The sequence below is a fragment of the Neoarius graeffei genome, chromosome 24 (genome assembly GCF_027579695.1).
Source record: "Neoarius graeffei isolate fNeoGra1 chromosome 24, fNeoGra1.pri, whole genome shotgun sequence".
Lineage (NCBI taxonomy): Eukaryota > Metazoa > Chordata > Actinopteri > Siluriformes > Ariidae > Neoarius > Neoarius graeffei.
This window is the reverse complement of record NC_083592.1, coordinates 1,375,456-1,403,190: the sequence shown is the minus strand read 5'-3', so window position 1 is coordinate 1,403,190 and position 27,735 is coordinate 1,375,456. Positions and strand designations below refer to the sequence as shown.

The 27,735-nt window shown below is 43.9% G+C and overlaps 2 protein-coding genes across 5 annotated transcripts in view; one reads left to right on the top strand and one right to left on the bottom strand.

The window, feature by feature from the left end:
* Positions 1-5,156: 5,156 nt before the first annotated feature.
* On the bottom strand, positions 5,157-6,995 carry LOC132872859 (zinc finger BED domain-containing protein 5-like). The gene has a single exon (XM_060907965.1). The coding sequence runs from the start codon at positions 6,993-6,995 to the stop codon at positions 5,157-5,159; it is 1,839 nt and encodes a 612-aa protein (XP_060763948.1).
* A 2,150-nt stretch (positions 6,996-9,145) lies between these two features.
* Positions 9,146-27,735, top strand: part of LOC132872334 (uncharacterized) — a 71,856-nt gene continuing 53,266 nt past the window's right edge. For 2 of the 4 annotated variants that reach the window (XM_060907105.1, XM_060907102.1), the window contains exons 1-3: positions 9,146-9,500; positions 24,718-24,762; positions 25,082-25,384. In XM_060907105.1, coding sequence (XP_060763088.1) covers positions 24,720-24,762; positions 25,082-25,384 — 346 coding nt within the window. In that variant the 5' untranslated portion in view covers positions 9,146-9,500; positions 24,718-24,719. Of the gene's footprint in view, positions 9,501-17,956; positions 18,298-24,717; positions 24,763-25,081; positions 25,385-27,735 lie in introns of those variants that run through there. The other 2 variants (XM_060907103.1, XM_060907104.1) reach the window with 2 other exon arrangements.

The window sequence follows — 27,735 nt, the reverse complement described above, 5'->3', positions numbered from 1 at the left end:
ACAGACAGAGGAGGGGAGAGCAACAACAGAGACAGACAATGAAGGAGAGCAACAACAGAGACAGACAATGAAGGAGAGCAACAGAGACAGACAATGAAGTCACAGCACAGTTGTAGGAAGATAACAATAATAAGTTAGACAACAGAGAACTTATAACAAATAAAAAAAATGTCTAAATTAGAAGATTTGAAGTGTGCTCGTGTATTTGGGGGGTACGGGAGTAGGGGGCCAGATGAAGTCCACTTTTGGGGAAAAAAGATCCCCCCCCCCCCTCCACAATGCTGGCTACGGGCCTGAAATGATTGAAAAAAACCCAATAAAGATCTCTGAATATAAGCTGTGTGTGTGTGTCAGTAGAGGAGTGTGTGTGTGTGTGTGTGTGTGTGTCTCTGCCTGTCTGTCTATGTGCGCTGCTGTCGGTGTGCCCATCTATCAGTCTCATGGGTGGTGGTGGCTACAGTGGATGAGACCTGCACAGAAAGAGGAGAGAGAAAAACCAAACGTGGATTAATATACAGTGTAAGATTTAAATAAATGAAATTATTAGTTATTAATTATTATAATTTACTTACTGTGTGCTTAAAACTTGATTTTTCTTGCTTTAGCATTGGCAAATGCAGTGATGACATCTTCCATGTCCAGTTTCCTTCTCACGGCTTGCTCAATGGATATTACCGCCAGATCGGACAGTCTCTCCTGACACATGGTGGACCTGAGATATGTCTTGATTAATTTCAAGGCAGAAAACCTCCTTTCCCCAGAAGCCACTGTGACAGGAAGTGTGAGGAGTACTCGAAGTGCAATACTTAGATTTGGGTAACAATCCAGCAGGTTTTCTCTGAATATATAGTTAAGCACAGTGACGGATTTAGAAATTTGGTGGTCCAAGGCGAATTTAGCTAGGGGGCCCTGCAAATCCTCTCTTTTAACAAGGACCTTTAACTATGTGAGAAAGAAGTTTCAGACAAAAATTGTATGCCAAAATACAGAATATTTATTTTTTTAAATGGTTTAACAGTTTGACTGAGAGTATATGTGTGAGTGAGTCAGTCATGCCCATTTAATCTATAACTAAAGCTGTAACTACATTAAGTCTGTCACTGGTCTTCAAGAATCAGGAATGTGTATAATCTGTAGATACCTGAAACAGAGAAAATAAACACAAAACATAGTAACAGTTCAACTTTTTTTTTCTTGAAATATGATACACAGTATATAAAAAGGTTATTTGTTTGAGAAGATAATGATTAAATATCCAGCAGGACTCAAGTAGTTACATAAATCATAGCCTGTTGAAATGTACTGTAAAATGATTACCTTCATTTCTTGTCACTGGTCTTCATGCCTCAGGAATGTGTATAATCTGTAGATATCTGGAACAGTTTTTTATTTTTTATTTTATTCAATAGTTTTTTGTCTTTTTTTCCGATTTAAACATACAAAATGTCTGTTGGAGAGGAAATGCAATCAGGGAAGCCTTTAACTGCAGCCGTTATCTTGTGTGGAAGAAGGTTGTTAATTTCGGTAGCTTTTCAACAAACTGTTCACTATCCTTTTTCCTCTTCCTTTTCTCACTGCCACTTAGAAATCGTTTCATTCTGATTTGACTTTAACAAAAAATTTTACGAGGGCTCTGCAGCTAGAGCTAGATGGTGCTGGTGCATGTATTCAGCCCGCTCGCATCGTTGCCTAGGTCAGGGGCGCAGATAGGATTTTTGAACTGGGGGGGACTGAGCTGTCAGCAAATGATTCCATTTTGTGTAAATGCATATTTTATATATATATATATATATATATATATATATATATATATAAAATATAATGTGTGTGTGTGTGTGTATATACTGAAGCTTCAATATACATTCGGATTGTGAGTTTTCTAACTGAATGAACATTGGTAGACAAAGGCCTACCTGGTCAACATTGCTCTGTTTTTGAAAAAACGCTGTAATTGTTTTTTGTTTTTTCATTGTTGACCCCACCAGGGATTGCCTGCAGGCCAGGAGGACAATGTTAACATCTTGAATCTCAATTTCAGTTAACAGTTGCTGCTTACTAAAATAACATTATACATAAAAATAACAACATTAAAAGATATTCACCTACAGCCTAGAATGCTGTTATTTTACATTTAGCCTCCTTCAGGTAAGGCCAAATTCCTCCTTATTATTATCAGACTAGCTACTCAACATTACAAAACAAGTATTTGTCACATCTGGGAAAGGCAACAGGCAGAGGATATTTACATCTTTTGGTTCTTGAAACAAACGCTGTGATTTTTTTTCCCCTCTTCTCTGGCTTAATGTGGCAGAAAGATCACCAGCTCAGTTATTAGACAGTTGTTTATGATCACTATGGTTACCGCGGGCGGCACGGTGGTGTAGTGGTTAGCGCTGTCGCCTCACAGCAAGAAGGTCCAGGTTCGAGCCCCGTGGCCGGCGAGGGCCTTTCTGTGTGGAGTTTGCATGTTCTCCCCGTGTCCGCGTGGGTTTCCTCCGGGTGCTCCGGTTTCCCCCACAGTCCAAAGACATGCAGGTTAGGTTAACTGGTGACTCTAAATTGAGCGTAGGTGTGAATGTGAGTGTGAATGGTTGTGTGTGTCTATGTGTCAGCCCTGTGATGACCTGGCGACTTGTCCAGGGTGAACCCCGCCTTTCGCCCGTAGTCAGCTGGGATAGGCTCCAGCTTGCCTGCGACCCTGTAGAACAGGATAAAGCGGCTACAGATAATGAGATGAGATAAGATGGTTACCGCGACAGGCAAAGTCCCCAGCTCCCCTTAGGACCCCGGGGTCAAGATGGTGCGTTACATTTACATTGGAAGTCGGAACTTGGAGCTCCGAGCAACATAACCTCAGAACTGAGCGCTTCCCAGTTTAAAAACTGGGACATCATGGAACATGGAATTAAAAAAAAAATGGCCAGTTAATGAAATGAAACGAAAACCCCAACGTTTATGCTGGGAGATGCTGGATTTCAATGCTTTTCCGACTTCAAACTTCCAACTTACGAGTACAACTGAACGCACCATTAGTCGCAGCAGAAACACCGCTGCTATCAAATGGATGAGCTGTGCAGTGTTATTAACCGAGAATTACATGGACAATGAACACCTTGCTTTCCCAACTCTGCAAGGATCTGATCCAGCCGACACCGATTCAAGAAGGGGAAAATGTGGATTGATCACAGACAAGGCTGCTGCTGCTGCCATTTCAACTTTGTGCTGCAGTGTAAGTTAGTCTAACTAACGGAACATTAATCCTCACTTTTTCTACCTATGTGTGGCGCCTTACGTAGGGACGGTGGGTGGGGGGGACAGATGGGGGTCACTATAAATCTGGGGGGGGACATGTCCCCCCGTCCCCCGTGCTATCTGCGCCCTTGGCCTAGGTTACTTCAGACACTACGGCTCTGAGAAAGAGCGAAGCCCGATAGCGGTGCGTGACATCACGTCACATACTGGTGGTTTTGCTTGTGAATCTAGGCTGTAGGATTACACGTGAATCATGCTTTATTGCTTTTATTATTTTCGTAGCAATGTGGTTCATGTCGAGTGGAAAATATGTATAATCACAATGAATTATTACATAGTAAATGATGTATAGCATGCAGGAAAACAGGAATACCGTAACGCGACGACGAGGCCCCTGATTGGACGAGGCTCAGGGCAATTGCCCGACTTTGCCCAATGGAAAGACCGCCTATGTCCAGAACAGAAGTATAGGATGAGAGAAGCTTCATGATCAATCACAAGTCACAGAAAATGGTCCTTCGACGTGGCCCCAGTCATATATAGCTTGTTTAATGTCCGAAAAATCCTGAATAAAATTTGGTATGGTAAATTCATGGAGTCGCCTACTTAAGCTGATCTGTGCACAGAGTCACATGAATTAGGATGACTGACTGTTCAGTCCCTTTGACTAAGTTGGTGTCGGTCCTGTGAACATTTCAGAGGCAACAGCAGCGCCAAACGCACCTGGCAACAGGTGAAAATGAAATATAAAAACATCATTCATAATGGGGTGTGTGCGCGCGTGCAAGCAAGCATTCATTTGCCTTTTATTTATTCAAGTTTTATCTGTTTGCCTAATAGTTCAAATTGTTTTGTATATAGTTTATGATGTTGTTGTGTGATATTAATGATAATATTGTGGGAAAACTACTTTGCACGGACGTTCATTTAATTTATTCTATCATCATTTTGTTTGTTCTATTTTTGTGTATTTTATTTATTTATTTATCTGTTTGTCTAGTTGTATCTATTTTTCTAATAATAATATATTTTTTGCATTAATAGTTTGTTTTTTCCTATTAAAATAATCTTGTGTTCTTGTTATAACTTTATCTATTTATCTGACTGTTTAGTTGTATCTATTTTTATTACAATTTCAATATTTTTAATATAGAAAGTTTGTTTTTTTCTATTAAAATGTTCTTGTGTGATAACTAGTTCTTGTGTTATATTTATTGTAGTTGTATCTATTTTGTATCTCAGACTTAAATGTTTTTGTAAAACAAGTGTTTTTCTATAAAATATTCTTGCGTTCTTGGTAACTATGTTCTTGAGTGTTTTTTTTTTTTTTACAGAAAAGCCGTTCTGCATGGACATTCATTGAAGCCCTCATTGTTTTTTAATGGTTATTTATGAGCGTTTAGGGGTTACAATAATGTAAGTCTAGGTTGCTTTATATAAACGGTATGTCCAGAAATATTGATGTCACTGTCTAAGCAGAGGGATCTGACTTCTTTAGACACTGTCTTCTTAAAACTGAATAAATATTTAAAAAGAGCCAAATGAGCCAGGCTTTTGAACGGCTCTTTTCTAAGAACGGATCACAAAGATGCGGATCCCATCAAAGAGCCATAAATCCCATCTCTAATCTGCACTCCGATATCGCACGGGTCATCCAGGTACGCTGGCATTGTCTCTAGCAGAGGTTCCCAACCTATTTTGGCTTGTGACCCCATTTTGACCTCGTACATTTTTGGCGACCCCACTGACATTTTTTTTTTTAAATTAGTGTTTGATGTGTTTTATACTGTGTTGTAAATACAGAGTAACCAGTTTATTGCACAAACTCACATTTTATTTTCATCACATATCCTTCAATTTCACAAAAATGGAACTATGTAAAAGAGTCTCTCCACTCACCACATCTAATGAGATGTCTGAGCCTTCACACTTCTCTGCAGCCTTTCAAAGTCCGGTTCTGTGGTAGAGAGTGCGCATCTCATCTCTGATGTAACATCCAAACGCGAGCGGTACTTTGATTTCATACAGACAAGTGCACCAAATCCAGCTTCACAAAGGTACGTGCTTCCGAAAGGAACCAACAGTTTCAAAGCACGCAGTGCGATCTCGGGGTACTCCTCTCTGGCTCCAAACCAGAATTCTTCCACTGGCACGCGCGAATGTAATTGCTGGTGCATTTTGTCACGAGACATGTCAATCAGCTGTTCTATCGCGGTGGCAGGAAGGTCCACTGCGCTCACATCACAGTGAAACGGATTCCTCACCCATCCAAACTTTGACATATCCACATCTGGAAAGTATGTGGCGAAGTGCTCCTCAAGCCGTTCCAGGTGGCTGCACATCTCCATTGTAGAACATTTGTCGATACTGTTGTCTTCCAAAAACTGACTTAACTGGGGGAAATGCGTGAAGTTTCCCTTTGCAAGACTTCCTCTCCAGTGTGTGATTTTGGCCCTGAATCCATCAATCTGATCACTCATCTGCATGACATTCTTATTTTTTCCTTGCATGCTTGTGTTCAGTTCGTTAAGTTTTCTGAATATGTCCGTGGCATATGCAAGGAGGCACATTTTCTGCTGGTCACAGAGAAAGTCAACGAAATCGTTTTTTTTCACATCCATTGAAAATGCCAACAGTTCGTTTCTCAGCTTGAAAAACCGCTCCAACGTGTTGCCTCTCGACAACCACCGGGCGTCTGTGTGAAAATGCAGATCTTCATATTCAGAGCCCATATCGACGCATAGCTTTGCGAACAGGCGTGCTCGCAGAGGATGTGGCTTGATGTAGTTCACCATGGCTACCACCTGTTGCATGATGCCTGCGATGGACGCGCTCAGTTCTTTAGATGCCAGTTGTTCCCGATGAATCATGCAATGATTCCACAGTGCAGATGGTGCTCGCTGAATGACAAGTGTCCTCAAACCATTTCGCCGTCCGGCCATAGACGGAGCCCCGTCTGTGCAAAATCCCACCATATTCTCCCAGGGAATTCTGTGTTTCTCCATGTAATCCTGAAGAACATCGTACATTGCCTGTGCAGTCTCGTGCTCGGGAAGAGGCAGGCAATATAGAATGTCCTCCTGAATGGCATTTTCTGCTAAGAATCGAACAAATGTCAATGCGTGGGCATTTTTGCCTTCGGTGCTTACATCCATTTGAAGAGCATAGGCTGGGGAATCACAGAGTTTCTCTGCTAGCGTGCTCTCCTGGTCAGCGGCAATAGCATCGATTCGTCTCTTAACTGTATTATCAGACAGAGGTATCGCTTTAAATTTTCTTTCCACCTCCTCCTCACCCATTGCTTTTGCCATTTTGAGGACAGCGGGCATAATTAGCGTCTCTGTGATTGTGTGTGGGGTCTTGGTTTTCGCAATGAGGTAGCTAACTTCAGATGATGCATTCAGTGCTCCATCACTCACCGTCGCAGCCTTTTTGAAATAAGATCGCTGCTGATTAAGCTCAGCACATTTCTTTTCAAAAAAACTTAGGGGTTTACCGAGATGTTCTTTGTGCACTGTTTCAAAGTGCCTTTTCAGCTTGTTGGGTTTGAGACTCTCCGCAGACAGCACGGCCCAACACAGAAGACACTTCGGCCTTTCCTCGTTTCTTTCCAGCACGCTGGTAAATCCAAATTGTAAGAAACTTTCGTCGTATCTTCTCGGCCTTTTTGTTTTCGGTTCATGTTCATCAGGTGTTGTTTGTCTGCTCTTTGTGGTGTCGGGCGGACGAAGAAATCGTTCCATTTTTTTGTTGCATGTGTAGGCTAATAGCTGTGACTGACGCTAGCAAGGCTGTGTGGGCAGCACTGGCTACTGTTCAGTTAGTCAAGCGCGTAAACTGAAGTGGGCGTATCTTCGTGCCGTCATCGCAGTCATTTGAACGAATTTACATAAAAAAATCCATATCGATCATGTATGTTCGTTTAAGTGTGTGTGTGTGTGCGCGCGCGCGCAGCGGCGCGGGAAGACATTGTCGGCAGGGGGTGCTGTGACGTGACCTGGGACATTTTTTTGGAGGGGGGTCTGGGGGTCCTCCCCCAGAAAATTTTGTATTTCTTAGGCAGCTGGGCCATAGAAGGTTCACGCTGCACGCTGCATGCTACACGTTCACGTGAAGAACCGGACCCTGGGCCATTAAACTTCATGCTTGGATGTTCACGTGTTGCGTCTGTTCTACTTTGACCGAGTAACCAACAATATGGACTCTTCGGATGACGACGATTGCCTCATTCTGCTTTTACTGAGACAGAGGAAGAGAAAAAGGAACAGAATTTGGAGCCGAGAACACTTCCTTCTGCGAGAAACCCGTGGTGAATTTCACCGAACATTCTATAATCTGCTTGACAATCCCGATGAAGAACTATTTTTCAATTATACCATTCAATTATATTTTTTCTGAAGTTTTCCTCTGAAAGCATAGAGTTATCTCCCTAGACCCGTTCTGATTGGCTGGTGCGGCGGTGACCGCATGCATTGACTGGAATTTCCATCTTCACGCCTAGAAAAAAGTGTGCATGTTCATTTCACGCTTCACGCGTGAAGTGTGCAGCGTGCAGCGTGAACGCCGTTCTATGGCCCAGAGCAAGTCATGCTACGTTTGTCCACTTTTCTTTACACGCGTGCAGCGTGCAGCGTGAACCTTCTATGGCCCAGCTGCCTTAGATGCAATTTCCTGCATTTTAACCAATCAGGCGTCCGAAATCCTTTTAAGCTTGCAATTGCAATATTTCGTTAAACTGCCTACTACTTATAGGCCTAATCCGTAAAAACGAGGTTTTTTGGTTTTTTTGAGTGATGACGGAAGAATCTGAAGCCTGTCTGTCAATGACAATTCTCAGTTAACACGATTATGAAGGACAGGTTATTTTAGAGGCAGAAGCGCACAGCTGTGGTTTAACAGTCGCAGGTTTTACATCTGCTCTAGATAAACTGAAGGAGACGCGGATTCCACCCGATTACAGCCTTACATACCCACATCCAGTCAAGCCAGTGTGCATTTCAAATACAGTAGTTAGTAGCACACACACACACACACACACACACACACACACGAAACAGAACAACACTCTCGCTGGAACAACACAAACACCATGGTTCTCTCAATCAACAGACCGAAATCCATGAACCCACTCATCCTACTACTATGGGTTAGTGACACTAACTTAGTGTTCTATTGCAAAAATCACCCATAAAAGTGATGCAGCGGTATTTCACACTCTCCATTAAGAAAAGTAAAACATGATGAGCATGGACACACCGTTTTAAACGAACATGTTTTAAGACTGTAGTTACATCTGAGTCAACTTCAAAGCACGATGCTAGCAACACCTGCACTTGTTCAAGGCATACCAAATAGGCTCAAGTGAACACGACACAGCGGGCAAAATTAATAACCAAATGGCCTTACCTTAAAACGCTGTCTTGATCATATGACTTCTCGCAATTATTCCACTTAAATCCACACGGTTCTCTTCTGAGACATAGTAACTATTAAGTATCAACTAACTAACTAATAACTAACTCTTACTCTTCTCTACAGACGGTCGACTCGTACTCGCTTCCTGTTGTAATTTCACGCGCTGAAAAGCTGAACGTCAACGTCACGGCAAAAAAAATTCTGATGGTCCACTAGGCTACATATTAAGTTATAAGTTTTAATTAAATCCTTTTTTAAATAACTAAAATGTAGCCCTCATCATCCTACATCTAAAACATGACATATAAAATCAGCAGAGCCAAATGAAAACAAATAAATAAACAAATATATTTTCACGCAAGTTTTGTTTTATGTTCATGTCAGTTTTGAGGGTCCACCACCAGGGGGTGCTGCCGCACCCCGAAATGTCGGTGGAGAGGTGGTGTTTAAAAAGGGTGTGGTTAATCGGAAACCACGGGTTAACCAAGAACATAACCTGAGACGAGCAGGTTTGAGATGCAGCGTAAGTTGCCATGGCAGCAGACCTCGGTTTGAACATAGCCAACTTTCGTAGTATGGGTTAATCGGGAAGTTACGCTGCACGTGATCAAGTTACCCTGGTAAGCCAGAAAACCCGCTTCGTAGTACAGGGCCCTGGTGACGAAGGGCGGAGCTCCGCACCGACATAAACAAGCCGACGTGACCACAGCCCTCCAGCCAGAGGGAACTGAGAGCAGGCCGGTAACGGAAACATCATTCCCGCAGCCGAGCGCCCCCTGTGGTTTACTCCTTACACCTTGTGGCGTGATTCATGTTTTAATTTAACCGACGTGGTGAGTGCTGAGTTCCCTGCACTATACACTAACAATAACACTAATACTAGCAGCAGGCTCGGAGTGCTGCGCTAGCGAGACCCAGGGGCCTCCGGTGCAGCGACTCCCCGAGCAGCACAAGCCGACTGAGGAGCAAGCGGAGGCGGTGTGCGGGAAGGCGGAGGCGCGGGGGTTAGCTTTTAGCTCTAACAGCTGAGCTAAACTCTTCCATGCCAAGGCCCCCAACAGCATGAGCTTCTGGCCGGGGACCCCCTTTACAAACCCGCAGACAGTGCTACAAAATATCTGAAGAAACATCAACTTTTACAATGTTTTCTCTTTTATTCAATAATTGTTCCATTTGTTTAGAGTAAGAATATTATTAACTAACATGTTTTCAACACAAATATTTTCGCGCTGAACAATAAACTTTTCAACAAACTGTTGATCAGAACAGCACAAAAGAACTCAGACCACTCTCGAGTGTGTGTGTGTGTGTGTGTGTGAGTGACAGACGGTTTGCAGTAGTGGGAGTGACGGGCTTGGCGGCTCCTACATAGTTTGTCAACCCTGGGCTTAATCTCCGTCAGTGCCATCCGCATGTCTCTGTCCGCATGTAGCCGTGCTCTGTGTTTGGTTTTGAGTGCCTTTAAAGTTGAAAAGCCAGACTCACACAAGTAGGTTGCTGCAAAAGGGAGACGGCATTTCAGTGCCCTGTCAGCCAAGCTGGGATCGTCCTTTCTGACATGTAGCCAGTAGTTAGACAGGGGAAGAGCCTCAAAGTCCATTTTTAAATCCCCTGAGTTTGTCATCTCAATCAGCTCCTCCTGTGACTTTCAGTCCAGACTAGAACCGACCCCGGGGGCAAAGGGGTTCCTAACCCAGTTTAAATGTGTTTTCGAGGTCAGGGAAATAGTCTTTGAAATCTCCTTGGAGGTTCTCCAGGTGGGACTGGATCAATGGAGAGACGGAGCCCAAATCATCACATGACAGCAGCTCCTGGTGAAGTAGTGGGAACATTTCTGTAACTCCCTCCTGGAGCTTGTTTGACCACAGCATGATCTTTTTGGAAAAAGCACACACTTTGTCTTGCACCTGGAGTCTGTACGGTACGTGTCACGTCCTTGCACACTTAAAACGAATGTGTTGGAAATCAACACATCTTTTGTGCAAGTTTAATTTCAACAAGAGTTGTGTTATATTTCAGAAATGTTTAACACCAAAATTGCACAAATAACAAATAATGTGTTAAAATGAACAAAAGTTCTGTTGTCCCAATCTGGACATAGAGATGTGTTAAACAACGCAAGTTGTGTTATTTTCAACATGTTTTAAGAGTGCATGCTTTGATTCAGTACATTTAGATGCTGGAAAATGTCTGACATGTATGCGAGTTTGCGGATCCAGGTTGCATCAGTGAACCGATCTGCCAGCTGATGCTTTTCAGATGAGAGGAACTCTGCAACCTCCCTCCGCAGCTCATAGACACGGTTCACAACTGCGCCCTGTGACAGCCAGCGCACGTTCGAGTGAAGCAGCAGCCCCTCAAAACGAGCGCCCATCTCATAACAAAGCGGTCTGTGTTTCATGGGACGGGCTTTAATCAAATTCACTACTTGTATAACCTCCTGTAGTACCTGATTCAACTCGTTATCCATCCTTTTTGTGACCAGTGCCTCGCAATGGAGCGTGCAGTGTGTGGCCACTACATGCGGGGCCTTCTGCTTAATGAGCGCAGTCACTCCACTGATCTTCCCGGTCATTGCCGCAGCTCCGTCCGAACACACCCCCACACAACAGGTCCAGTCCAATCCGTTAGACTCGATGTAATCGTCCAAAACTTGAAAAATGTCTTTCCCAGTAGTTCTTCTTTCAAGTGCTTTACAAAATAGTATTTCCTCCACAATACGCTAGTTTGAGGAGCAAAGCAACTTGATAAATGGCGCAAACCGCAACGTCGCAGACAGTCAGAGAGATGAGCATGGCAAACAACATTTCGATATGATGTATTAGCTATTATTAATAGTTATATTTTATAATGATTAAAAAACTAATTACAATATATTTAATAATAATTATTTAAAAAATATATTTTTTTTCTGCAATTTTTTTATCGTCCCTCCAACTTTCTGAGGCCCCCCTAGTGCCCCCTGGCGGCCCCCACTTTGAAAACCACTGCCCTATAAAACGCTGCTTCCAAAATATCTTGGGGTTCAGGGTTTGTGTTGGGAAGCGGTTGAGGAAATGCTAAGTGGGGAAGGCCTCCCTGAGTTGACGGGCCTCCCTGAGTTGACGGGCCTCCCTGAGTTGACGGGCCCCCCTGAGTTGACGGGCCCCGAGGCTTGGTGATTCATGGCTCTGGTCATTCTGCAGTGGAACACAAGAAGTCTCCTTGATAATGGGCAGGAGTTTAAACATTTCTTAATAAATTTACAAGATAAACCACACAATTCTGCATACAGGAAACATGGCTGAAACCAAAATGGGATTTTATTCTGCATGGATACACTGCTGTTAGAAACGACAGGAAAGATGGTAAAGGTGGAGGGGTGCTAATATTTGTGCAGAATGGGATGAGGTACAATGTCGTCAATAAAGGGAAAGGAGATGAATCAATAACGGTTAAGGTCTGGACAGGACAAGACGAGATTTCAGTTATTATAACCCTTGTAAAAGGTTGACTAAAGGCACGTTAAATATTCCTGGTGGAGGCTGCAGGGTAAAGTAATACGGTGTGGGGACTTTAATGCTCATAGTGCACTGTGGGGTTGCAGGGATACAGATGCTAATGGCTCAAGTATAGAAGATGTTATTGATGAGAAACGATTAGTGTGTGTAAATGATGATAAAGGCACAAGATATAACTAAACAAAACACAAAGTTCAGTCAACCTCACGCTAACATCGCAGGAAATAGCAGGTATCACAACATGGGAAGCGATTAATAAAACACCTGTCGGTAGTGATCATTATCCTATAGTGATCAAAGTTGGTACAGAAGTATGTCAGGAAATATCAATGGGGATACTAAGGTGGAATTTAAAAAAAGCCAACTGGGACAAATATTAAATAAAATAAGATGTGAAGCAGGCCTGGAATTTCGTCGTTTTAGGGGCGGGGCCACTTGGCCTTTTGTGCTGTCAATTTTTTGAGGGCACGAAGGCCAAAAGCCAGGGCACCCAGGCCATAAAATAAAACAATGATTTTAAGTTCACGTCTATAATGAATTTAATTTAAGGACTAATGACTCTTCTGAGGAAGATTGGAGTCTCAGTCGAAACTATCAAGCAGGTAAAGAAACGTCTCCTACACTATTCTGTCTGAAGATAAGAAAATATTCAACACATCTAAACTTATCGATCCATCACTCACTTCAAAAACTGTAAAACTTATTAAACCTACATCCTCCCATCATTTTTGTTCAGTTGACCCCGAATGTGCGAGAGCATCTTCAGACTGTACTACTACGCAGATTTTTGATTCATCAAAACTGAGCCTGGAGTTCATCAGAATGTTTGACTGTAAATGGAACATATACTAGCATGCAGGCTACTGATTAACCCATAAGAGCCCAGACCCATTTCTCAATCAAGGACAATTATTGAGGAAATAAAATGAACTAAATAGACGACAAAGAAAACATTTCTGACCTTTTATTTTTTAAAATAGCACTTTCATGTCTCAAGATCTGAAATATTAAATTGCAAATTTGCGGAACACTGCAGCACTATTACACTGTTAACCCCAAAGTTCATTCTACGCAAACAGTTTGAGTAAATTCCACTTTTAAAGATGAGTTTTACTGCATTACTTAAACAGTGTGAGTATATGAAGAGTATGTGAGACAGTCAGTGGGTTACTCATTTTTATATTTTTAGCGTAATTATTACTGGGGGGTAAATAAATAAATGTTAATGTTGTAATGACGCTTAAAACAATGAGATAAAATCTCTTGCGATGGTGATCTCGTCAAGATGGCAGCAGTTACGCTTGGGTTAAACAGCAAAAAGAAACATACAATACTAGTAACAAAACAACGCTAACTGCATAGATTAAAAAAGTGGCTATGAACAGACACCAGCACACATCACGCATCATATTACAGCAGGAGCAAGCAGTAGGAGCATCCATGACCTCACGCTTAAAGCTCGACAAAGGAAAAACTTGACAGCAAGCTAATTAGCATTTGTTAGCGGCTACAGTCGGTACTCGGCACGTTAAAAGTGGGTCAACGTTGTAACGACATAACGTTACTGTACAAGCAATGCTTATTTAACGCTAACAAACTTAAGCCCTATATGTTGAAATTCCTCTCTTATTCGTTCGTTAATTTATCACACAGTCTTACCTCAGTCAACTTCTTCCCTCCTCCTGTGGAAATTCAACGTCTCAGACACGGACACGGGTGGGCGGGGGATGCGTTTGATTAAGTCTCCTGGTTGGCTGGTGATAGATTGGTGTCATTATAGCGCGTTGGAGCGGTTCATGCCAGGCTCGAGTCCGAGCCACCACTGATGAGTTGCCCAATAAGAATCCAGAATGTCATCAAAAGACGTATTTTTTTCTCAATAGACGCAGGTGATGTTAAAGCCTATTGGCAGTCACGAGGCAGACTGCAAAACCGCAGGGTATCAAGGTCACTGTGGCCTTACGGCAGATATTTTTTTCCAAGGGCACCAGGTCAAATTGAGAGGGCGTGGCCCTCGTGAAATTCCTGCCCTGGTGTGAAGAACTGGTAAGGGAGGATATTACTGGCGTAGATGAGTTTAACATTAAGTTGGTGACAGCAATCATACAGAGGAAACAATTCCAAAGGCAGCAGGAGGCAGAGAGAAAAAGATGGTTCCCTGGTGGAATGGAAATTGTAGAAAAGCTATCAAAAGAAGAAATGGAGCTTTCAGACAATTACAGAAACATCATTCATTAGAAACATTAATTCAGTATAAAAGAGCACAAGCAATAGTTCAAAGAACTCTTAGAATAACAAAACGTACCTATTGGAGACACGACTGCAGTAGCATAGGCAGGGAAACACAGCTGTCAGACGTCTGGGGAATGATCAGACAAATGAGTGGTAGAAGGTATGAAATACCAGTGTTAAACCAAAATAATAAAATGGCAGTTACAAACCTAGACAAAGCAGCGCTATTGGCACAAACGTTTGTTAAAATTCACAGCCAAGAGAATCTGTCAAATACAGCTAGACAATCTAGGGAGAATACACTGGCATTAAATCCAGATGTTGAGGTGAGAAAAACTACATTAGGTGATGGTCTAGACTTACCCTTCAGTCTATTTGAGTTAAATAGAGCCGTCATGAAGGTCAAGCGAACTTCCCCAGGGAAAGATGGTATTAACTATAGCATGCTGGAACATATGGATAATAGCTCTCTTGGTGTAGTGTTGAGAATATTGAACATGGTTTGGGAAACAGGAATAATTCCAACAGCCTGGAAGCGGTCAATCATTGTGCCAGTTTTAAAGCCTGGAAAAGACCCTTCTGGCCCTTCAAACTACAGACCAATAGCGTTAACATCGCAGTTCAGTAAAACAGTGGAGCGGATGATAACGGAGAGGCTTCATTACTTCATGGAAAGTAAACACCTGTTCGCATCTCATCAAAGCGGGTTCCGTAAAGGAAGAAACACGTTGGACTCTGTCTTACGCTTGGAATCAGGAAAGCCCAGACTAATAAAGAAATAGTTGTAGCTGTCCTGTTTGATATAGAAAAAGCATCTGATATGTTGTGGAAAGAAGGGCTTCTTTATTAAGTTGAATAAATTAGGTGTAGGTGGTAGGTTATATAACTGGGTGTTAGACTTTCTATTTGGCAGAACTATAGAAGTAAGAGGAGTAGACTATTCAAACATGTATTCAGTAGAAAATGGAACTCCACAAGGCAGTGTGTGTAGTCCGGTGTTATTTAACATAATGATCAATGACCTTCTCGAGCAGGTGGAATATGGCGTTGGGAAAGCACTGCATGCAGACGACGGGGTCCTCTGGATTAGGGGTAGAAATTTAGGATACATTCAGAAGAAAATGTAGACAGCAATAAAAACAGGAGAGGAATGGTCAAAGAAATGGGGGTTTAAGCTATCAATCTCAAAGTCCCAGGTAATATGTTTCTCTAAACGGCAAAAATCACTTTCACTGAAACTATATGGTCAAACACTTGAGCAAGTCAGAGTGGTTAGATTTATTGGGGTTATTTTTGATGAGAAACTCTCGTGGAGACAGCACAGAGAGCAAACAAAAGGAAAATGTAAGAAAATCAACAATCTTTTGCGTTGCTTGTCAGGATGGGACTGGGGGGGCAGCAAGATCATTACTAAACATTTACTGGGCACCCATGAGAGCAACATTAGATTATGGTTGTGTAGCCTATATGTCAGCAGCAGGAAAAAACCTTTAAAAAAATGAGCTGTAGAGCAAGCACAGGCCCTAAGAATATGCTGCAGGGCGTTCAAAACCTCTCCAGTAGCTGCCATGCAGGTAGAAATGGGAGAAATGCCATTACATATTAGGAGAGTTAAGCTTATGTTGGCATACTGGGTTAAATTACAGGGACACAATGAATTGCACCCAACAAAGGCCATCCTGCAGGAGTGCTGCGAACACAACAAATCAAACTTTTACAGGTTTGGATGGACTGGTAATGCCAAGGCAGGTGAAGCAGGTTCACAGTCACCAGTACAGCAAAACAGTTCCAGTTCCAGCGATCCCTCCCTGGCTGTTTGTGATGCCATCTATTGATCTGAACCTACAAAAGGAAATGAAAGAGAAGTCCAAGCTAGTGCCCGCTTACTACATTGTCTAAAGCTACATACAACAACTCTTTACAGATAAGACTGTTATACAGATGGTTCAAAAACCCTGAATCTGGACGCACTGGTGCTGCAGTAAATATCCTACAGTATGGCACGGCTATAAAAAGAAGAGACCATCTTTCAGTGTACACAGTAGAGCTTGTGGCCATAATGCTCGGATTACTATGGGTTGAGGAAAACAACCAGAACAATACACTAATGGCAACAGAGGTTATCAGCACTCATGAGCATCAGGTCAGGGAAGTCATGGCGGGTTTAACTGTAGGTTTCATTTGGGTTCCTGCTCATGTAGGGGTGGAAGGAAACGAGGGCGTGGACATATTGGCAAAACAGTCAGTGAAATCACAACCAGTTCATCTGCAGATTCCATGATGTAAAGCTGAGGCGAAACCCATCGTTAAAAGTCAAAGAACAGAAAAAGTATGGCAGGAGAACTGGGACACCAGAGATGCAGGAAGACCTCTCTACAATGTACAAAAGCGTGTGGGTGCTGGGAGGAAGGTGGGGAGAAACAGAAGAGAGGAAACCGTCATCACCCGTCTAAGAATAGGCCGTACAGCACTCGCGCTTTTTACCTGATTAAATCAGTTCACTTTATTTATTAATTAAATAAACGAAGGTGTTTTGTAACGATACAAAATCATTGTAGCGCGAGCTGGCAGAAATACAGCGCCTCTACTGGACGAACATGAAACAAAGCGCAATAAACATTTGGTCTTGGTATTTGCACAGATCGACATTCCTTTTATCCGTAAAGCTGGAACATCCTCGGAGGAAAACACACGAAGTGCTCTTTTAGGTCGAACTGAGCTGAACAGCCACTTCAAGATTGAAGCAAAATCTTCTTAGAAAAAAGTAACAGCACTGATTTCAGCAGGTTCGTTCACATGTAGCCTGTTGTCTGTGGGTCTGCTTCTGTACTTCAGGGCAGAAATTGGCTTGAGTGTTTTGAAGCTTGGTGGGGAATGGGGTCCGGGCCCGGGCCGTTTCTCGCTACTGAAGAGACCAGGGGCTCCGTCAGGTTTTCCTGGGGCGGGGTTTTATTTATTTATTTTTAAGGGAGATTGGTATCGATAGATAGGTTGGGGAGGTTATAGCTAAGGCCGAATCCCATTTCACCCCTTGGACCTACCCCTTGGCCCTTCCCCTCCATTTTGCGCGTTCACATGAAGGGGTAGGGGTATCCCAATCCCAGTTAACGCGGAGGGGTAGGGGAAGGGGTAGGGCTTCTGTACCCCTCCAAACGGAGATTTTCCTGGAGCTGACTCCGAACGAAGGGGTTTGAGTGATTTCCCACAATGCCATGCGGATTTCAGCGAGATTTCATGCGGATTTCAGAAAGATGGCGGTTCCCGCGGCGAAAGATTGTCATAAATGTATTTTCTCCATTATTTACGTGTTTAAATTGTTATAACCGTTCTATTACTACGTCAATAGTGTTAACTAGCCTATTAACGTTAACGTACTATAACATTAACGTTGTGTGATCGGTTGATGCAATGAAAATTGTGAACAAAATTATTTAGCAGTTAGCTCAAGTAATTACAAACAACAGAGGATCTGCTTTTCTGTTGTGTCGTTACGTTAACCAGCTTCCCATCCCTCTGTACTTGAACTAGGGAATCCAGAGGAAACACGCCGCTTGATTCGCTTTTGAGCTGAGAATGAGCAGCGATTTCTGAAATCCAAAGCTGCTGCTAAAAAGCTTTGGGAGTGAGTATTGTTTTCGGTTGCTTGACTGCGTACGTTTTGTTCTGTTATTCTCGCTTTTATTGTTTACATGAGTGTTCTGACACCTCTACTGGCATTTCTCCGTTTAGCTGCAGACAACCGTAAAAAGAGGCCTATAGCCCAGGACACAGTGATCACAACAGCAGCAGACGGCATTTCAGCAGAGATTTCTGGTTCTGCCTCTGGCTCTGACTGTAGCGGCTGGTTGCAGCCAATGACGCATTTGGTCGCGTTTTGCTAACGTAAACGCTGACGGAGGTACGTGATGACGTATGCGATCGTTGAAGGGCTATCCCAATATGTAGGGGTTGAATTTCAAGCCCTATCCCTTGTAGCTCAGTTTCAAGGGGAAGGGCCAAGGGGAAGGGGGAGGGGAAGGGGGAGGGGTAGAAATTAGAATTGGGATTGGGCCTAACTGTACATATTATCACCCACACACATTCAGAGGGTATAACATCTTTATTAATGATTTTTGCACTGCTCTGTTAAATTTATGTACTACAGTTTGTCTTAATGTTTATTATTATTATTATCACCACCCTGTAGTGGTTAGCGCTGTCGCCCCACAGCAAGAAGGTCTGGGTTCGAGCCCCGTGGCCAGCAAGGGCCTTTCTGTGCGGAGTTTGCATGTTCTCCCCGTGTCCGCGTGGGTTTCCTCCGGGTGCTCCGGTTTCCCCCACAGTCCAAAGACATGCAGGTTAGGTTAACTGGTGACTCTAAGGCTACGTTTACACTAGACCGTATCTGTCTCATTTTCTTCGCGGATGCACTGTCCGTTTACATTAAACCGCCTGGAAACGCCTGGAAACGGGAATCCGCCAGCGTCCACGTATTCAATCCAGATCGTGTAAGCTCCGGTGCTGTGTAAACATTCAAAATACGCGGATACGCTGTGCTGAGCTCTAGCTGGCGTCTCATTGGACAACGTCACTGACATCCACCTTCCTGATTCGCTGGCGTTGGTCATGTGACGCGACTGCTGAAAAACAGCGCGGACTTCCGCCTTGTATCACCTTTCATTAAAGAGTATAAAAGTATGAAAATACTGCAAATACTGATGCAAATACTGCCCATTGTGTAGTTATGATTGTCTTTAGGCTTGCCATCCTTCCACTTGCAAGTAGTAAGTGATATGCGCTGGGATCTCACACACAGCGGCTCAGTCCCAAATCGTGGCTTGCGCACTTCACTTGCGCGCTCTGTGAGCTGTGCAGGGCCGGAGTGTGCACCCTCCAGAGGGCACTCGCTGTTCAGGGCGGAGTGATTTGGAGCGCAGGATGCCTGTGGAGCCGAGCGTATCCGTGTATTGGCGTTGCTGTGTGCGCGGCTAACGGTTTTAGTGTAAACGCGAATCGTTTTAAGAACGTTAATCTGATGATCCGCTGATTTGACGTAATGTAAACGTAGCCTAAATTGAGCGTAGGTGTGAATGTGAGTGTGAATGGTTGTCTGTGTCTATGTGTCAGCCCTGTGATGACCTGGCGACTTGTCCAGGGTGAACCCCGCCTTTCGCCCGTAGTCAGCTGGGATAGGATCCAGCTCGCCTGCGACCCTGTAGAACAGGATAAAGCGGCTACAGATAATGAGATGAGTTTGAGTTTTAGCTGTTCATTGAATCATTGTTCAACTACTTTTAAACAATACAAATGTATTATGAATCACATTAATGCTTCTCAATCCCTTGCAAAGGTTCTTAACATGATCTCTGGGTCACGAGAAATCAATAAATGGAGTCCAACATTGTGATTCAAACCTTACGCGAAAACATAAAATAAGCGTTTTTTGGCAAAAAATGAACCTCATGGTGCCACCATTAGACTTTTGAATATGGTCAAAAAATTTTACAGGATGCCTTTATTGGTGAAAAGGAACACCCAAACAAAAATGCATCAGATTTTATGAAAGTGAGGGCAACTGATGCACCCACATACACACACTCACGCTTGATGACTTACCATCTGTTTACATCTTCAAAAACCCAACAATAATGGATTGTTTTTTGAAGTCGTCTTCCAGTCAGTTCTGAATGTTCTTCTGTTGGCGGTTACCAACAGTTTGATTGTGCAGTGCTCAGTTATGTCCCCCCTCCCCCCGTCTTTGGATGCTGCAAGTCAAGTTCCGATCTGTTCCAGTTGTTTTCTATCACACTCTCACTTTTTTTTGAGGGTGAGAATGCCCAGGGTTAGACTCAGAATGCCCAGGGATATAGCCCTGAGCGATAGGGCCTAACGACACCACTACTCCTCAGGTTCCTCTGCTGAAGGTGCTGGGTTCAGTTCCCTCTGTGGCACAGCAGAAACCAGGGCTGAGGTTTCATTTGCAATAAACTTCATCCTGCACATTTTACTTTAGGGGAAGCAGATGGAGGGTTTTTGTGACTTTTCTTTAATTATTTGTCAGTAGATCCATCCATAAATATATCATCCAAGAAATCTTTCAATTTATTACAAAGCTTATTTCAGTTCATATTTCATAATTCGACACATTTAATAAAGGATTTTTTTGAAAAGGTTTATTGAACCTCTTCCGGTGGTAGCGCGGCTCAGACGCAGTGGCCCCTCTCTCTCCCATGTTTTGTTTGTTTTTCTTTGTAAAATGTGTGTTTCGGAGTGTCTTTCTCGTCAGTGTATGTCGGAACACAAATACAGCCGACAGGAATTGTTACAAATTCGGAACAGTAAGATATGCGATGTTTTGGACATTGAAACTCGGACGCTACAGGAGCTGGGAATCCTGCGCAGACCCGCGGACTCGCCTAGCACGTTACCCCAGGAAAGAGGCATCGACCGCGGTGCTCGCGAACTAGGAAGTGTGGGAAACGCGGAGGCATCCGGAACAGGCTAGCAGCTAACCCTACTCGGCTGGCCATACCATCTATCCTGCTAGCAAACGTCAGATCACTGGACAACAAAATGGACCACATTCGACTTCTAAGATCAGCGAACCGGGCAGTAAGCAGTTGTTGTGTGTTCATTTTCACTGAAACATGGCTAAACGACAACATCCCTGACTCAGCCATACAACTGGAGCAGCTAACATGCTACCGAGCGGACAGAGCGCTCTCGGAAGGAGGTAAAAGTCGTGGTGGGGGCGTGTGTGTTTACATCCGAGATGAATGGTGCAGAGACGCTAAGGTAGTTTATAGACACTGTTCACCACTGGCTGAGTTCATGATCATTAAGTGCCGTCCATTCTACTTGCCGAGAGAGTTTACCGCGATTCTGCTCGTCGCAGTTTACATTCCACCAACCAACAACAACAGCGAGAGAAATGCAGCACTAAACGAACTCTACCATGCCATCAGCGAACAACAGACAACACACCCAGATGGTTTCATCATTCTCGCCGGGGATTTCAATCATGCTGATCTAAAAACTGTCCTTCCAAAATACCACCAGCACGTGGATTTTCCAACAAGGGGGAAAACCACACTGGACATGGTATACACTTCCCATAAAGAAGCCTACAGAGCAGCACACCTCCCCCAAATCGGACTATCAGACCATGTAACTGTCCTGCTGCTGCCCGCATACAGACAAAAGGCGAAACTCGCCAAACCGGTTCCAAAAGAGGTGAGAGTATGGCCAGACGGTGCCCAAGCTGCTCTCCAGCACTGCTTTGAAATAACTGATTGGGACATTTTCAGACAAGCAGCCACCTACAACAACCAAACAGACATTGAGGAGTACACAGACACCGTGACCTCCTACATCACCAAGTGCATTGATGTGACGCACACAAAAACCATCGTCACTCGGGCCAACCAGAAGCCATGGCTGACAGGGGATGTCCACAGGCTGCTGAGGGCTAGAGATAAAGCCTTCAGAGCTGGGGATGAAGCAGGCCTGAAAATAGCAAGAGCCAACCTGTCACGAGGCATTAGGGAAGCAAAAAAGGACTACACACAGAAAATAACCTCCCACTTCAGAGATAGCAAAGATACACAGAGCCTATGGAAGGGCATCCAAGCTATGACTGACTACAAGCCCGCGCCACGAAGCTGCGAAAGCAACACACCTCTGCTGAACGACCTGAACAGCTTCTTCGCATGTTTCGAAGAACAAAACAACACCCATCCACAGAAAACACCACCCCCACCTCACGACCAGACACTGTGTCTGTCTGTCGCTAGCGTGAAGAGAGCACTCACCAACATCAACCCACGCAAAGCAGCAGGCCCAGACAACATCCCTGGTCGGGTACTGAAGGACTGCGCTGAGAAACTAAAGCGTGTCTTCACTGACATCTTTAACACCTCACTGGAACAAGCCATCGTCCCCTCCTGCGTCAAAGCCGCCACCATCATACCCATGCCGAAGAAGCCATCACCATCCTACTTCAACGACTACCATCCTGTAGCACTGACACCCATTATTATGAAGGGCTTCAAACGACTGGTCATGGCACACATCAAGTCCACCCTCCCACCCACCCTGGACCCCTTCCAGTTTGCATACAGGGCCCAACGCTCCACAGAGGATGCAATCTGCTCTGCTCTTCACCCAGCCCTCACTCACCTGGAGGAAAAAGATTCATATGTGAGAATGCTGTTCATTGACTTCAGCTCAGCATTCAATACCATAATACCCCAACAGCTGATCTGCAAACTGGACAAACTGGGCCTCAGTACCTCCCTCTGCAACTGGCTACTAGACTTCCTCAGCAAGAGACCACAAGCAGTACGTGTCGGCAACAACACCTCGAGCACCATCACGCTAAGCACAGGAGCTCCACAAGGCTGTGTGCTCAGTCCTCTGCTCTTCACCCTGCTGACACACGACTGCAAAACAACCTACAGTACCAACCACCTGGTGAAGTTTGCAGACAACACAACTCTGGTGGGTCTCATCACCAACGGCAACGAGACGCACTACAGGACTGAGGTGGACCTTCTGGCCAAGTGGTACAGAGACAACAACCTCCTGCTGAACGTCAGTAAGACAAAGGAGATTGTCAACTTCCAGAGAGGCCACAACCAACACCTGCCACTGACCATCGATGGTGCTGCTGTGGAGAGAGTGAGAAGCACAAAATTCCTTGGAGTGCACATCAGCGAGGACCTCTCCTGGACCAACAACACCGCAGCACTGGCCAAGAAAGCCCAACAGCGCCTCTACTTCCTGCGCAAACTGAAGCACGCCAGTGCCCCACCACCCATCATGACTACATTCTACAGAGGGACCATTGAGAGCATCCTCTCCAGCTGCATCACTGTATGGGGCGGGAGCTGCACTGACCACAACAGGAAAGCCCTGCAGCGTATAGTGAACACAGCTGGGAAGATCATCAATGCACCCCTCCCCTCCCTGCAAGACACATACACCACCCGCCTCACCCGCAAAGCTCTCACAATCGTGAGAGATGAGACTCACCCAGCACACAACCTGTTTAGCCTCCTGCCCTCTGGAAAGAGGTACAGGAGCCTACAGGCCAGAACCACCAGACTCACCAACAGCTTCATCCACCAGGCCGTCAGGATGTTGAACTCCCTCCCCTCTCTCCCATCACTGACAGCTCCACCCACCAGACAGCCAAGAAGTTAGGATCTTGCCCCCCCCATGGGAAAGACTCTGACTCAGGCCCCCCCCCCCCCCCCCACACACACACACGGAAAGACTCTGACTATGGAACTGCACTATGTGACACTTGCACCTTTACCTGCACTACCTCACTTTTTTTTTTTACACACCATACACTGTTTCTTGTTGCTGCTGCCTTCCACAGAAAAGACTTCTCTATGAAACTACACATGTGACTTTGCACCTTACCTGAACTATCTCATAAGAACTGCCTTGGGCCCTGCAATATAACAACTTACCATATGCTGCTTCTGAATGCTGCTACACATTATTCTACATAATGCTGCTACTGTGATAACCTCAACTGGACTTCCCTGGACTGTGCTGTACCGTACTGTGTGTCTTGTATACTGGTCTTGTTCTTATCTTCCTGTCTTTAGCCTAGATTATTTTTCTAAATGTTAAATGTTTCAATTCCCCCCCCTTTTTTTTTTTAATTATTACTTATTGCTTGTTACACTGTTATTGGTCCTGTCTTGCGCTTTAATGTTTGTCTTGTTAATGTCAGTCTTATGTTTGTCTATGTCTTTACATGGGATAGAGAGAAACGTAATTTCAATTTCCTTGTATTACCTGTGCATATGAAGAAACTGACAATAAAGCGAACTTGAACTTGAAGGATAAATTGAAAATGAGTCTGAAGGAGAGTTTGAAAGGTTCAGGGGTTTGGGCTTCAGCTCAGGCGAGTTGCCTGGCCAATCAAGCCCAGTAATATCACAGTCAGCAAACCATTTGGTACAAGTTTTGGCACCGTGGGCAGGTGCTGAGTCCTGCTGGAAAAGGAAATCAGCATCTCCATAAAGCTTGTCAGCAGATGGAAGCATGAAGAGCTGTAAAATCTCCTGGGAGACGCTGCGTTGACTTTGGACTTGAATGAAGATTACTGCTAGAACGTGTATCTCCCTGTGTTCTATATTTCTATATTCTATAATCTCCACTCATCTCTCACTGCTCAGGAAATATGAGAGAAAAGGAATGATAATCTGAGAACTGAAAGCAGAATAATTCTTTCTTTTGCAGTTGATGGAGACAGAAATGAGTTAGCTGGTGTTTTAATGTGAATGATGTGTAACTGTGTGTGTTTTCTGTGTTTCTGCAGACATGTGGAGCCACGCCCTTCTGTTCACGCTGCAGGTTCTCACCAGTACGTTTTTCTTTCTCTGTAGTACCACGTACACGTTTTCTGCACAGAATCTGGACTCTGACAGTCTGTATTAACCCTCCAACCATCACTGTGCTTTAACACACACACACACACACACACACACACACATCTATCTGCTGATTTACACTTCTGTCATTGTCTTTACGCTAATTAACTTTCTGTTGTTTCTTTATTGATGTTTCCTGTGACATGCTGTTGGTGTGTGTTAGCAGAACCGAACCGCTGGTTTGGGTTAATAGCCGATATTTAAAGGATGGGTTTTTAGTTAATGCTTTCTTTTTCTTGTTTCTCTTTTCAGTTCCTCCCTCTGTGTTCAGTCAGCGTTCTGTAACGGCTGAACTTCATCAGGCCGCTACTCTCCCCTGCGACTGGAAATGTTCTGGTTTGGTTAAATGGACCCGGTTTCATCTACCAGGTCATGTTCTGGCTCAGTGTGATCAGACATCCTGCAGGTCCGAGAAGGGGTTTAATATCTCCCATGATCAGTACCTGGAGGGGAAACCATATCTCACCATCGCTGCGGCTGATTACACTACGAGAGGGATATACACCTGTCAGTGTGAGGCTTCAGAGGTCTGTGACGTGCGTCTCTTCATTAAGGGTAAGTGTCCTTCTTTCACGCCTCAGACTTCTTCCAGTTGGTCCTAAAGGTGCATCAGCGCCTCGTGTCATTCTGTTAGAAGGGCTGGAACAGAACGCTGGTTGTGTGTCTAACTGTGTCTGTGTTCCTTGTTGTTCCGAGCCAGCACTGACCCGGACACATTAAAAAGGTATTTGTGTGAAAAACAGAACTTGTTGCTAAACTGCACTGGGCAGTCAGAATAGTAGTGAATCTAAAAACAATTAGGATATTGTGAAAAAGTTCTCCCTTTTTTCATAATTTAATTAAAAATATTGAACTTTCATATATTCTATGTTCATTACATGCAAAGTGAAATATTTCAAGCCTTCTTTTTGTTGTAATTTTGATGATTATAGCTTATAGCTCATGGAAATCAGAAATCCAGTCTCTCAGATTATTAGAATATTTCCTAAGATCAATCAAAACAGGATTTACAATCCAGAAATGTCCCACTTCTGAAAAGTCTGTTCATTTATACACTCAGTACTCGGTTGAGGCTCCTTTACCATGAATTACTGCTTCGAAGGGGCGTGGCATGGAGGCGATCAGCCTGTGGCACTGCTGAGGTGTTACTGAAGCCCAGGCTGCTTTGATAGCGGCCTTCAGCTCGTCTGTATTTTTGGGTCGGGTGTTTCTCATCTTCCTCTTGACAGTCGCCCATAGATTCTCTCTGGGGTTCAGCTCAGGCGAGTCGGCTGGCCAATCAAGCGCAGTAATATCAACAAACCATTTGGTAGAAGTTTTGTCACTGTGGGCAGGTGCTGAGTCTTGCAGGAAAAGGAAATCAGCATCTCCATAAAGCTTGTCAGCAGATGGAAGCATGAAGTGCTCTAAAATCTCCTGGTAGATGCTGCATTGACTTTGGACTTGATAAAACCCAGTGGACCAACACCAGCATATGACATGGCACCCCAAATCATCACAGACTGTGGAAAGTTCACACTGGACTTCAAACCCCTTGGATTCTGTGCCTCTCCACTCTTCCTCCAGTTCAGTCTCTGGTTCAAGAGAGGCTTGATATGAGGAATGGGACAGATGCAGCCCCTTTCCTGAAGACGTCTGTGCATGGTGGCTCTTGATGCACTGACACCAGCCTCAGTCCACTCCTTATGAAGCTCTCCTGAGTTCTTGAATTGACTTTTCTTGATGATCCTCTCGAGGCTTTGCTCATCCCTGTTGCTTGTGCACCTTTTCCAGCCAGCCTTTTCAGCAACGACCTTCTGTGGCTTACTCTCCTTATGGAGGGAGTCGCTGACTGTCTTCTGGACAACTGTCGAGTCAGCAGTCTTCTCCATGATTTGGGGTTGTGTGGACTGAACTAAAACGAGAGATACACAGCATTTATACTGTTTACTCAAAATTAAATACTCTAATATTTGGAGACTTTTTTTTTTTTTTGCACTGTAGGCCATAATTATCAAAATTAAGAGAAAAATGCCTGAAGTATTTTAGTTTACATGTAATTGATTGATTTTGCTTTATTCTGAACAGTAAAGAATGTATAAAAACAAACACAAAAAACAAAACAAAAATAAAAAAATGTAATCATCAAAACATCATAAACAAACAGAATAGCGTAGCCACAAGGCAGTAACATAATAATGTTCGGAAAGGATTAGGAAGAAGTAAATAACTTATCAAATCCTAACCCTCTATACCACCGTTAATCAAACGTCACTTTCCACCATAATAAACTACAGTGGTGCTTGAAAGTTTGTGAACCCTTTAGAATTTTCTATATTTCTGCATAAATATGACCTAAAACATCATCAGATTTTCACACAAGTCCTAAAAGTAGATAAAGAGAACCCAGTTAAACAAATGAGACAAAAATATTATACTTGGTCATTTATTTATTGAGGAAAATGATCCAATATTACATATCTGTGAGTGGCAAAAGTATGTGACCCTTTGCTTTCAGTATCTGGTGTGACCCCCTTGTGCAGCAATAACTGCAACTAAATGTTTGCGGTAACTGTTGATCAGTCCTGCACACCGGCTTGGAGGAATTTTAGCCCGTTCCTCCGTACAGAACAGCTTCAACTCTGGGATGTTGGTGGGTTTCCTCGCATGAACTGCTCGCTTCAGGTCCTTCCACAACATTTCCATTGGATTAAGGTCAGGACTTTGACTTGGCCATTCCAAAACATTCACTTTATTCTTCTTTAACCATTCTTTGGTAGAACGACTTGTGTGCTTAGGGTCGTTGTCTTGCTGCATGACCCACCTTCTCTTGAGATTCAGTTCATGGACAGATGTCCTGACATTTTCCTTTAGAATTCACTGGTATAATTCAGAATTCATTGTTCCATCAATGATGGCAAGCCGTC

What these genes read in the sequence shown, in the direction of transcription:
- LOC132872859 (XM_060907965.1), bottom strand. Translation starts at nt 6,995, where the DNA reads ATGGAACGATTTCTTCGTCCGCCCGACACCACAAAGAGCAGACAAACA.